General features: G+C 44.8%; 1 protein-coding gene across 1 annotated transcript; it reads right to left on the bottom strand.

Annotated features, from left to right (window-relative positions):
* Positions 1 to 331: 331 nt before the first annotated feature.
* Positions 332 to 12,005, bottom strand: ZNF425 (zinc finger protein 425). The gene is made up of 4 exons (XM_032401379.1): positions 11,893 to 12,005; positions 10,778 to 10,904; positions 7,404 to 7,559; positions 332 to 5,175 (listed from the first exon to the last, which is right to left on the bottom strand). Exons 1-4 carry the CDS (start codon positions 11,908 to 11,910, stop codon positions 3,218 to 3,220), a joined length of 2,259 nt encoding a protein of 752 aa, XP_032257270.1. The 5' UTR covers positions 11,911 to 12,005; the 3' UTR covers positions 332 to 3,217.
* Positions 12,006 to 13,393: the final 1,388 nt, after the last annotated feature.

Raw genomic sequence — 13,393 nt, 5'->3', positions numbered from 1 at the left:
ACTTGTTTGTATATCTCATTTTTTATTTCCTAGTATTTTTAAATGTTAGAATTCATTTATATTTTGGTAAATGAAATGTACTGATTTTAAGATATCTTCCAGATGTCTCTATTATTTTAAATTTATATGGAGTGGGCGCCTGGGTGGCTCAGTCGTTAAGCGTCTGCCTTCGGCTCAGGTCATGATCCCAGAGTCCTGGGATCGAGCCCCGCATCGGGCTCCCTCCTCGGGGGGAAGCCTATTTCTCCCTCTCCCACTCCCGCTGCTTGTGTTCCTGCTCTCGCTGTCTCTCTCTGTCAAATAAATAAAAATCTTTAAATTTATATGGAGTGAATTCATCTTCTGATTTTGTTTTGTTGGCTCACTTAAACTTAGATCTCCTAATGGGTTTTGGAATTACAGTCTACAGGATCATTTAGAAGGGAGTGGGTAGAGTTTCTGTGTATACGTGAGAACATGTGCACATCCAACTATTCCTTCTAGCTGTTTTGCAATTGTGTCTACCTGATTCCCTAGAACCCTCAAGTCCATAATCAAGTCCTATGTAGTTCAGTGCTCCTTCACCCCTACCCCACCCTGTGTTAGTGGGTATATCACAGATCCAAGTATTAAGCCACAGAAGAGCTTGATCTGGATAGAGAAAATGCAAAAGCAAGATCAAATCCCTGCCCTGGCAGGGGTTCAGTCTATGAGGGAAGCAGGCAGGTTACAGCTGAATGCAAAGAGTGCTATTAGAGAAAGGTATTTAGAGGATGTGCTGACATTGTGCACATACCTCAAATGTTCCCGGTGTTGAGACTGAATGGTGGAACAAGGAGTTAGGAAGATGAGGGAGCAGTCATGAGAATATGATGCACTTGGGAAAGATAAGAGTCATTTGGTAAAAGTGAAGTTCATATGGTGAATAAGTAACAAGCTTAAGCTGAAAAGGCAGGTCTGGGTCAGCTCGGAGGTTTTTTCCTAATGTCATGTTAGAGTTTCCATTTATAATAAAATCGGAGACTTCTAAAAATATTTTTTGAGAATAACCGAGTTGCATTTTAGGAAGACCAATCTGTTACAAGGGTGATGAATCCACTGCAGGAAAAAACCGTTAATAAAAACACTAAAATTTTTTAAAAGTTGGCTTAAGTTAGTGGTGATGGTAGAGATAAAGAAGGGCGTTTGGGAGGAATTTAGGAGACAGGTTGGGTGTAGGAAAACCCAGGATCATTATCAGATTTACAGCTTTGGGGATTAGTTAGTATAACTTTAGAGGTGGGAAATACAAGAGAGTGTAAGGAAGAGGTGCAGAGGGAGGGTTGATATGGATGAGGAGTCTTATTCTGGGCATTTTGTGTTTGAGATGCCTGTGGAAGTCAGAAATACTCGGGAGGAAGCTGAACTATGGATATGGACTTGTAGATTTGAAAGTCATCAGCACCTAAGAGATAACACATGACATTACTACACAAGCTGTGGCTCAGGGGAGAGATGGGCAGACACATACAGCTAGCTGTTAGTTTTTTTGGGGGGAGTTGCTTCTTCCCCACTCTTGGTATTTTTTTTCCATTTAGGAAAGCACAGCACTCCTAATCTCTGTGCTTCCTCATTCACTTTGCTCAGGTCTAGTGCACATCACCAGGTTCTCCAATATTAATTAGTTAAGGCTAAATGAGGTCATAGGGTTGGGGCCCTAATCCAATAGGATTGGTGTCCTTCTAGTAAGAGGAAGAAACACCGGAGATCCCCCCGCCCCCACCCTGTACCCAGAGAAAAAGTCATATGAGGACCAGGGAACCAGTTCTCATCAGATACCAACCCTGCTGGCACCTTGATCTTGGGACTTTTAGCCTTCAGAACTGTAAGAAGATAAGTTTCTGTGGTTTAAGCCCCCTAGTCTGTAGCATTTTCTTATAGCAGCCTGAGCTAATACACCCATAATATATGAAACTTTTATCACAAGAAGCTTTATTACAAAATGGAGGACAGAAAAGGCTTAAAGGAAAAGGCCTAACCTCAACTGCACAGGATGACTGACTAGAATGCTTTCAAACAGAGCTTTCCTGCCTCCAGTTTCTCCACTCACTAGATCAAATGTTCTGAAACTTTTCAAACAAGTTCACTTGAGAAGACTGTCACTCAGTACATCTGGGGAGGGTCCCCAGGGCCTGCATTTTCAACATGTATCCCAAGCAGGCACAGAGTTGTCCTGAGGTACGCTGGTGAAGAGGCCAGCCAAGGCTGACATCCAGCCCACACGCGCCCCGGCACAGGTTACGGAAAGTGTCTTTTTCTTTGCACAAAGGCACACTGACTCACCGAGAGGCTTGCGCCTACAGGAACGTACCAACCAGAGGTGGCACTTATCCTTTTTGTATAAACACTGATTTGTAGGGTGCCCTTGGATCCAGCTGATTCAGGTAATCCACGACCACCATGTACTACAAAAATGGAAAATTTACATAGACCCCAAGGATTCCCTAAGGAAGCAAATCTATACATTTTTGTAGGAATGATGTTAAAAGATTGACAGTCCAAGAGACAGATGAAGGTTTGCTAGAACAGGCTGGAAAATCACCTTATAATGATAGATTAAGCCATAGAACAAAAAATGGAGTGATGTCTTGGACTGGCAGTATTTTTTCCTTTGGTATTTACCTAAGAGACCCCAATATTAAGGCAAGTATGTTTCTTGGAGAATTGACATACACTATTGAAATGCAGAGGGGTTAGATACAAGTCATTGCTTGTTACTCGCAATGGTGGGCTTTTAGATGATTTAAATTAATCCAGAGGGAAATGACACTTATGTGTGCCATTGTTAACAAAGGAGATGGTAGATGACATTTATTTTTGGCAATAGAGAGAAATCCTCCCGAGACGCAGATGCTCTCTCACCACGTGAGAGAAAATGAAAATTCACTATGAGAAAACTGAAAATCTCAACACAAATTTAAATGAGGAGGCCTGGTAATAGGGAGCAGAAAGAAAATGTTCCTTCCATGACTGGCAGGCCTTGCCCATGGGGACTACAGAGGGGAGATGCCTCTTTTTTTACGTCTGGATTATTTGGAATCTTCGTAAAGGAGCCGTCACGCCGCCCTGCCTGCTCTGCAGCTGGCCGGTGTATCTGAGGTCAGCGTTTTGTGAATTCCTTATCCAGCTTATGCCATGGATCCAAGAGCTGCTAGCTCCGCCTAAAAGCTGTCGCCGCTTCCTTTCTGCGCGGCTTGACCTAGACACTGAAGGGCTTTTCCCTGGCATGTACCGCAACATGGGTGTTGAGTGCCCCCATGTACGTAAAGCTCCTTCCACATTCATCACAAGAAAAAGGCCTCTCCCCTCTGTGATGGTGCAGATGGGTCTTCAAACTTCTCTTCTGGAGGAACCCCTTGCCACATTCAGAGCACCTGAAGGGCTTCTCTCCACTATGCGTATGCAAGTGGACCTTCAAACTTCCCCTTATGCAGTAGCTCTTGTCACACTCGGGACACTGGAAGGGCTTCTCACCACTATGGACTCGAATGTGTTCAGTGAGCCTGTACTGCTGAGTGAAACTTTTGCCACATTTAACACAGGAGAATGGCTTTTTGTCACTGTGCTGGAGCAGGTGGCTTTTCAAATTTCCTTTGAGACGGAAACTTTTATTGCACTCAGGACACTGGAAGGGTTTCTCTCCACTGTGGATTCTCTTATGTTCAGTGAGCTGAGACTGCTGAGTATAGGTCTTACCACACTCGCCACATGCAAAGGGCTTCTCGCCCCTGTGTATCCGCTGGTGGAATTTCATGGAGGCCTTCCAGAAAAAGCTCTTGTCACACTCAGGACACTGGAAAGGCTCCTCCCCACTGTGAAGTCTCATGTGCTCAGTGAGGTGCGAGTGTCGGCTGAAGCTCCGGCTGCACTCAGAACAGGAGAATGGCTTTTCTTTGGTGTGGACCTTGAGGTGCTCCGTGAGCCTCGACTGCCGAGGAAAGGTCTTTTTGCACTCGTCACAGGAGAATTCCTTTTGCCTGTTGTGGACTCTGCTATGGCGAGTGAGCTTAGAGGGCCGGGTGAACCTCTTGCCACACTCCCCACAGGAGAATGGCTTCTCCTCACTATGTAAACGCTGGTGGGCCTTCATGGCATTCTTCCAAGAGAAGCTCCTGTCACACTCTGGACACTGGAAGGGTTTCTTCCCACTGTGCTGAAACAGATGGGCTTTTAGGCTCCTCTTTAGGCGGAAACTTTTCTTACACTCGGGACACTGGAAGGGCTTCTCTCCCGTATGAACTCTGATATGTTCAGTGAGTTTCGTCTTGTGTGTGAATTTCCTACCACATTCGTCACAAGAAAATGGCTTCTCTCCACTGTGTATCCTCTGGTGGGCCTTCATGGCAGCCTTCCGGGAGAAGCTTCTGCCACATTCTGGACAATGGAAGGGCTTCTTCTCATTGTGTTGGCAAAGATGGGCCTTCAAACTTCTCTGCTGGCGGAAGCTTCTGTTACACTCTGGACATTGGAAAGGCTTCTCCCCAGTGTGCACCCTGAGGTGCTCAGTGAGCTTGCATTGCTCAGTGAAACCCTTGCCACACTGCTCACAGGAAAATGGTTTCTCCCTTTTGTGCAAACACAGATGCTTCTTCAATGTGGCTTCACACTGGAAGGTCTTGTCACATTCAGGGCACGGAAAGGGCCGCTGCCCCGTGTGAACAACCTGGTGGTGAGTCATCAGGCTGCATTTGAGATAGTAGCTCTTCTCACACTTGCCACACTGGAAACGCTTCTTCTTACACAGGATCATCCGGTTCCACCTGAGTTCAGGGTTCCCTCTGGATTTGTTTTTGTGCTTTGAATATTTACAGGGCTGGCTCTTAGCGTGGTTTCTTTTGTGCTTTACCAAGTCCCTGTTTAGCTGAAAGACCTTCCCACAGACAAAGCAGGAATAAAATCTTGGTCCTGGTGGAATTTCCAAGTGACCTGGAGTATCTACCAGCTTATGCCATGGATTGCTCTTATCCTGATTAGATGCTCTAAGGTCGAGGTTTTTATGTACAATCCCTATTTCTTGGAGACTTGGATGCTGTAAGGTGGCTCTTTGATCTGATAAGATCTTTCTTTCCTCCCCTGGTAAGGTAGCACATGAACCCTGCTTTAGGAGACCATTTAAATGGCCTTCCTCCTCTTTTGCCCTGAGAGTTCCTTGGTCACCTGGAGAGAAAAAAAGAAGACCCACCCTTACCAGTAATGTGTCTGTGCTATGGTGGGGTCAAGAATTGTGTTCACATCTCTAACAGCACAGGAAAAGGAATCTGATTGATTTTGATAACTCTGTGCATCTCCCTGCCACAGGTAAATTATATTTAACTTTGATATGTAAATCCTTCTGTTATGTGTTAAGAAATGGCTTAGTGTGGGGAAAAAAAATTGCAGGCAAATATATCTTGTGAACTTATGGATGACCCTCAGAGGCTAAGCAGAAGTTGAAAGAAAATAAAGATGAGTTAGTCTGAGAATATGACCATTTTATTTCCTTAAATCTGTTAAATAAGGCTTTGGGTCATATTCTTGCCCCTTCTACCACAAATTTCAGGAAAAGCTTTCTGGAAGAAATGCTAATAGGTATCTTTTTTAGGAATGTCAAATGGCAATTGACTAAATTCACAAAGAACACTATGGAGATAATTCCCTTTTCCAAGAACTCTGCATTATAAGAAAGGTATTAATATAAGCCCAGTCAGTGCTGTTCCCAAAGTAAAAGCCACAAGGACAGGAAACGGGGAGCTGAGTTAGCACCTTATTCTCACCCACAAAAACTGGAGAGAACAATTTCAGATGCTCACTGGAGCCTCTATATCTCAGAACTGCTTTTTCTCCCACCTGTTGAACTGGGTCCTGGGGTTCTCCTTTTTTAAGTCTCTTAACACAGGAGGAAAATTCACCTGTCAGGAAGGGTGGGGCTGTCCCCAGAGAAGGACTCTGATTATGCTCTGTGGTCATCTTAACAACAACACAGATTATGTTTCCAACCGGGTGATGTCATTTAGTAAGTTAGCGCTCCACAGCTGATGTCTAGATCATACTTACCTGTCTCCTTGAATCCTATTTCTTATCACTTACTATTTATGCCAGGCAGAGAAGCAGTTGTGATTACTGGGTGAGTGCCACCTGGCACGAAGGGAACATTACTTTCTAGGGATAGCCACTAAAGTTGTCCATTCTTTGTTATTCAGAAACCTTTCTAGGTCCTCCCTTTCTATAGGATGAAGTCAAACTTCCACCTTGGCATTCCTAGCCTCAGATAAACTGGCATTAATTTATGTTTCCCCTTCTCTATCTCCCATACCATCCCAAGAGTAACATTCAGCTATACATTTTCTAAATACAATAGGCTTGTTCCCACCTCTGAGCCTCAGCTCATGTGTGACCCCTGCTGATCTCTGTCTAACCAAATCTGCCCATTCTTTGCTATTTAAATCCTAATTCCTTAGAAGTCCTCCTGGGAAACTGCTATCTCTACTCCACTCACTCTCCTCTAAATCCCTATAGCACTACTACCACTGCCACTTACTATTTTATTAAATTGTATACAGTCCCATTTTATAGATGACTAGTCCAACAGTTCAATATAATCGACTAACTTAACTGCCATGTCAGGTCAGTAAGACAATAAACTCCTATAGGAGAATATACATATAGATATATAGATCTCTCCATCCCACCCCCAGCCTAAGTAATAACTGACAGTCCTATGAACATGGTAGGGACTCAATACTCATTAGATGAATGAAATAAGAGACGGTGGCAATGAAATAAAGTCCTTGGGAATTCTTTTATTCTTTTGATGGACCTAACCATACATCCCTGGGTTCAAATCCCCTCCTCTTCACGAGAATCCTTTGACTTCCAGGGACTTAGAAGATCTCCACTTAATAAAACATTAGCATAGTCTAAAAAATGACCTATTCCTTTAAGTATCTAAAGTGTTATAAAGTGTTTCCAATGTTTTCCTTATGATAAAAGGAATTCAAAAAGGAATCCTTCAAAAGGAACTTAAAAAAAAGCCCAAGTTCTAAAAATCTGTACAATAAAAAATAATACGTTATACCAAATTGGACACTTTTCCATTTCTCTCTATTCAAATGGACACAATGGTGTGATGGAGAAGGTGGTTGTTCCTCAGGACTTGACAAGAGGGTCCTTTACTTGCTCTTTTACAGATACTTCTTTCCAGGGTCATAATTTTTTTTTTTTTAATAAAACATACACAACTTCCCTCTTTATAAAAAGTAATACATTCTTATGTTTGTTTCCCACTTGAATAAAAAAACCTAACATTCTCCAACAAAACAATGTTTCTTATTCGCTATGTCCAGCTGCCTATCCAGAAAGATTCAGGAAAATGAAATGAGTCCTGACCCTAAATCCATCATACTCACCAAAATACGCCAACTTTCCAGTCTTCTGCAAGTCCCACTGCTCATCAGTAGAAGGGCTAAGTGTCATGTTTTTCTCCAAGGGCCCCTGGTCTCTGATTAACAGCATTCTCCCTTGTTCTATCCAGGAGATCAAATCTGGCTTGGAAAAAACGCCACCTGCAAAGAGAGACCACATAGACTCAGTCTGGGTTTACCTGAGTACTTCACTAAACGTGATTTTCACAGTTAACTTTGATTCCTGAAGATACATCATCAAAGTTAGGTCAAAAAAATTGAAACCCTTGAAATTACATGAATGACAATAAAATATAACCTAACCAAAACTGTTTAGCTTAAACGTCCTCTGCAATATTTCACAAAATTAAAGGAAACAGAGAAGTTAAGGGCGATGATTTTTTTTTTTTTAAGATTTTATTTATTTGTTAACAGAGAGAGAGACAGCAAGAGAGGGAACACAAGCAGGGGGAGCGGGAGAGGGAGAAGCAGGCTTCCCGCCGAGCAGGGAGCCAGATGTGGGACTCGATCCCAGGACCCTGGGATCATGACCTGAGCTGAAGGCAGACGCTTAACGACTGAGCCACCCAGGCGCCGAAGGGCGATGATTTTTAACAACAGATCCGGGCAGAAAGCATTAACAAATGATCATTATGAGAACAATAAAAAGCAAAATCACAGGGGGTCAAGAAGGGAGCCCGATCACTAAATACCTCTGACTAGACATCCAAGGAAATTAACTACTGAGGTACAGTGAAGGAACCAGGAAGTTCTTCAATGACAGCGATTATGAAGGGGGAGAGAGTAATGTGTCTAATGACATAAGCATGAAGGGAAGGAGGGTGGTTATAAGGCAATGGAGTGATTTTAGAAGATGCAACGGATACTATGTAGTAGCGTTAAAAATGTAGATTCCTGGGCCTGAGGCTGGACCTGCTGAATCCTAATCTGTGGGGCTGATATCTGGATGTCCTGTAAAGAAAATCATTTGTAGCGTGCCTGGGTGGCTCAGTCTGTTAAACGTCTGCCTTCAGCTCAGGTCATGATCCCAGGGTCCAGGATCGAGTCCCGCATCGGGCTCCCCACTCAGTGGGGAGTCTGCTTCTCCCTCTCCCTCTGCCCCTCCCCCTGCTTGTGCTCTCTCTCTCTCAAAAAAAAAAATAAATAAATAAAATCTTAAAAAAAAGAAAAGAATTTGTAAATAATGCCCTTTGGGTTTTAAAATGTGGGAAAATCACACTGGATTTTCCAAGGCCACGGACACTAGTTATTATAACTCCAAACTCAACACTGGATTAGCACATGGCTCTAGTTTCTTGTACCTTACTGGCCTCAGACTGCTTAGCCTAAACTCCAAAAGTTGAGGTGTCCCGGTGCTCTGTCCTATCTACATTTCTCCCTAGATGATCCCATGTAGCCCTCAGGTTTAAAACACTAGATTTGTGAATCCAGTCCTGATCTTCACTTGAAATTCTGGTCTCGCATACCCAATTATATGTATTTCCATATAAATATCTAATAAGCATCTCAAACTTAAGGCTCTCTCCCCAAGCTTCGTCCTGTCAGTGAATAAAGCCATTGCCTTCAACATACTTGAGCCAAAAATCTAGTTGATTTTTCTTTCACCCTGAGGCTCCATATCCAATCCACCAGCAAACTCTCAAATGCTACCTCCAAAAGATATCCAGAGCCCATCTACTTCTCTTTGCATTACTAACTACCTGGTTCAGCTGCCATAAAGCCTCACCTGCCCTGCTGAGATTCTTTTTTTTTTTTTTTTTTAAGATTTTATTTATTTGACAGAGAGAGACACAGCGAGAGAGGGAATACAAGCAGGGGGAGTGGGAGAGGGAGAAGCAGACTTCCCACTGAGCAGAAAGCCCAACACGGGACTCCATCCCAGGACCCTGGGATCATGACCCGAGCCGAAGGCAGACACGCAACGACTGAGCCACCCAGGCGCCTCCCTGCTGAGATTCTTGGCTGGTGTCCTTCTTTTCATTGCTGTGCACTGCTATTCATTCTCCACATAGCAATTCAAGTAATTGTTTTTTTTTTAAAGATTTTATTTATTTGACAGAGAGAAACACAGCGAAAGAGGGAACACAAGCAGGGGGAATGGGAGAGGGAGAAGCAGGCTTCCCGCCGAGCAGGGAGCCCGACGCGGGGCTCAATCCCAGGACGCTGGGATCATGACCCAAGCTGAAGGCAGACGCTTAACGACTGAGCCACCCAGGTGCCCCCAAGTAATTAATTGTTAAAACAAATTTTGACATGTTACTCCTGTGTAAATCCTCTCATCATCTTATCTTCCTTTCGTCTAGAATAAAATCCTAGAGGCCCTTTTCTCATTTGGTGTACCACTGTCCCCTTCTCCTAGCCTTCTACACATGTGCTCCAGCAGCCTCCCCGTGGCTCCCACCACACACTGAGCACATACATTCCAACCCCTGAACTTCTGCACTAGTCCTTCCTCTGCTTAGAATTCTCTTCCCCCGATTTCACACAATGGACTCATCTTGTCCTTCGTATCTCAGATGGGAGAGGTTTATAAACCCCAAAGGAAGGAGAGAATGCCACAGGCTACACTGAGATCAGCTATTAAAATGAAAACAGGGGGCGCCTGGGTGGCTCAGTTGGTTAAGCGACTGCCTTCGGCTCAGGTCATGATCCTGGAGTCCCTGGATCGAGTCCCGCATCGGGCTCCCTGCTCGGCAGGGAGTCTGCTTCTCCCTCTGACCCTCCCCCCTCTCATGTGCTTGCTCTCTCATTCTCTCTCTCTCAAATAAATAAATAAATAAATCTTTAAAAAAAAAAAAAAAAAAAAATGAAAACAGAAATGGTTTTAATGATACAAGAATGAATTCAAGCAAGTTGGATAAACAGCAAGGTATAATCTCCACAAATTTCTCTTCAAATCTGCTCCCTGAGTATTTCTCTAGGGATACCTAAATGTCCTATCCCCACTGCTCTTTCTCCCTCTACCAGGGAACAATTTTCCCAGATCTTATGAGGATAGAAAATTCATCCTATTTAGGCAACATAAGCAGGCATCAAAGTATCAGTTAAAAAATAAAAGAGTACACTTAAAAAAAAGAGAGAGAGACGAATTGATTATTTAATAATTTTAACTGTAGGAGAAACAAGGGAGGGTTTGTGTGAAAGAGACTGCAGAATTGATAAGACTGAGCGGTGCAGATACCACTAGATAAAAAGGGACAAGTTAAATATTCCCAGGCCATAATAGGAAGTTAAGGACATATTCTGAGTGTAAATTAAGCATAGAATTATATTCAGCCAGCCAATAGCTAATACAGAGCAGAAATCCTATTGGTATTAGGCAGGTTCCCCCAAAATGATTCCCTTGAAGCCCAGCTTACCCAGGGAATCAAGAGTCTCATAATTGGTCTTCATCACTTGCTGATACATTTCCTTCTGCCACTTCTCCAGGATCTCCCACTCTTGCTCCGAAAAATATAAGGCCACATCATCAAATGTCATCCTTACCTGGAATCACAAACCGTACATACATACATTTTCACTTTCAAGCTACTGTCTTCCAATGTCCATGTCTTTAAGAGACAAGAAGAAACTATACTAAAGTCTCCTTCTCTCTGGATGGTGCCATGAACAATGTAATAAAGGGGTCACAGAAGTCTATTGGACCCACATAGTGAATGAATGACTAGCAGACCTTTGAGCACATGGACCATCTAGAGAGGGATCCTTTACTTAGCAGCAAGCAGTTATTGCTACGCAAGACTTTTTAAAAAACTTTTTATTTTGAAATAATTACAGACTCATAGGAAGTTGCAAAGAGAGTACAGTCCAGAAAGGTTCCCTGTATCCTGTACCTGTTTCGGGAGGGGGTGAGAAGCAGAAGGGAAAATGCATTACTTTAGTAAGATTATTAGATACGAAATTTCAGGAAGGGTAGAAGGAAAACTTGCATAGGTAAGCAGATTATACTTAACTGAATTTAACAGTTTCCTGGATTAAGCTCAGGATATGCGTTTCAAACTCTAAAACCAGTGTTCACATTTTCCATTAACAACCCCAACTGGTTTCACATTTTCTCTCATTTCCGAGAGGCAGCAGTCTCCGGTCCTCTCAGGCCCACTCTCCCTTCCCGTGACTTTTTTCATCCGTTTATACAGCTGACGTTCGCTGAGGCCACATTCACCAGCAGAGCACAGAACGAGAGCCCAAGAGAAACCACGACGTTCAAAGAGCCCCGACACAGGGCGGGAAAAAGCGGGTGACCTGAGGGGACGACCGGTAAAGACCCTGGATTTCTCGACTTGGCCCCTTTCTTCCGGCTCAACTGCAGAACAACTGGAGCACCTACACGGCGCCTTCACCGGCCAGGGGCTCGGAGCTCAGTCACGGGTCACCGACAGCCCCCCGCCGCCTCACTCCCCGACTCGGGACCCCACTCCAGACCGCGACAGGGACGAATCTCTACGCAGCCCGCATCCTCCGCGGTCCCTCTTACCGGAGCCGGCTCGGCCATGGCCCTTCGCGCTCCCGCCGGGCCCCTGCCGAGGGCCCGGCCCCAGCCCTAGAGACGCCGAGCGCCCGGCGACCCCGCGGAACCTCCCTCGGCGCGCGGCCTCCCGCCCCGCCCACCCCGCAGACCCAGCCCCCACGCGGTGCACGCTGGGACACGAGCCTGCCCCCGCCCCACAGCGCCCCCTGCGGCCCGGAGGAGCCAGCGACGCCCGCGGCTGACGCCTTTGCGGGGCTGGTCGCGCTGGCCGCAGTGCGGTCGGTGGCGGGTCGTCTCGCTCTTCCAAACGGGGAAGACCGAGACCCAGACGCGCTGGAAGGCGCTGTAGAGAGGGAGACGGAGAGGTGGACGTGCAGACTGAGCTGCAAGTAGGGAGGAGACTCACTCTTCACTGAGCCCTGGACGGAGAGGGGGTGCGGGATTGGTTCCTCCCCGAAGCGGACCCCAGGCGAGGGTAGGATCATCTGTGAGGCCATCCCGGCAACGGAGCGAGGTTGGTGAACCGGCCAAGGGGGTCAAGGAGCAGGTCCCCGCCGTGGCAATGGGGAGTCTGTGGTGCCGGGCACTCTGAGAGTGTGCAGACCCGCTCAGAATCCTCCCACCACGGGCCAGGGGCCAGGAGGCTGGAAATTCATCCACCGCCAAATCCTGCCCTTCTTCAGTGAGGTCACTTCTGGTCTACCTTGGACACAGCCGAGCTGATACTTAACTGTAGGTTTTTGTAGATACATCGTCTCAGGTTGAGGATGATGTATCGTCCTAGTTTGCTGAGAGTGTGTATTATGACTGGGTGCTTTGTTTTGTCCAATGCTTTTTCTGCATGGATTTCTATTATTGTGTAGTTTTTCTCCCTGGATTTCTATTATTGTGTAGTTTTTCTCCCTTAAGCAATTGATATGGTTGATTAGATGGATTGATTTCTGAACATTGAACCAGCCTTGCATTCCTGCCATAAACCTCACAGTAATAAACTGTGGAGGGTCTGAAATGCCACTCCTCTAACAAGCTAACAGATCCACCTGCCATAGTTTCATTCATGTTGGCAAAACACAAGGCTCATGAGCTTTATGTTCACATCGTTTGCTTGCCCCAAGTCCCGTGGGAATGATATGGGGTGACCCAGATGCATGTTGCACCTATGATGGGTTTGTGTCACAGATGAGGAACCCAAACCTTGAATTCCCACTCTACAATAGAGCTGCCAGCAATTTGCTCTACTACTCTGATAATCCCTCTTTTGTTTTGTATTTAGGTCATTTACACTAAATGTTGATATATTTGGACTTACATCTATCATTTTATTATTAGTCTTCTGCTTTTCCTATTTTTCATTTCTCTGTTTCCTCTTCTGGGTTATTTGAACCTGTTTTGGTATTGCATTTTAAGTTACTTGTTATAATTTTCACTATATCTTTTTATATTTTATTTTGTGGTTGCTTTAGGAACTACAAAATACACATTTCATGTTCTTTTACTTATTAAAGAA

This window comes from Phoca vitulina, unplaced genomic scaffold, assembly GCF_004348235.1.
Source record: "Phoca vitulina isolate PV1807 unplaced genomic scaffold, GSC_HSeal_1.0 scaffold4, whole genome shotgun sequence".
Lineage (NCBI taxonomy): Eukaryota > Metazoa > Chordata > Mammalia > Carnivora > Phocidae > Phoca > Phoca vitulina.
The sequence above is the reverse complement of the archived record's forward strand: the minus strand, read 5'-3'. Positions and strand labels throughout refer to the sequence as shown.

Excerpts from the sequence above, each read along its gene's own strand:
- ZNF425 (XM_032401379.1), bottom strand. Across the intron at positions 7,560-10,777 it reads TGAGACTCTTGATTCCCTGG|GTGGCGTTTTTTCCAAGCCA; the intron begins GTAAGCTGGGCT and ends CTCTCTTTGCAG. Across the intron at positions 5,176-7,403 it reads TGGAAAGTTGGCGTATTTTG|GTGACCAAGGAACTCTCAGG; the intron begins GTGAGTATGATG and ends TTTTCTCTCCAG.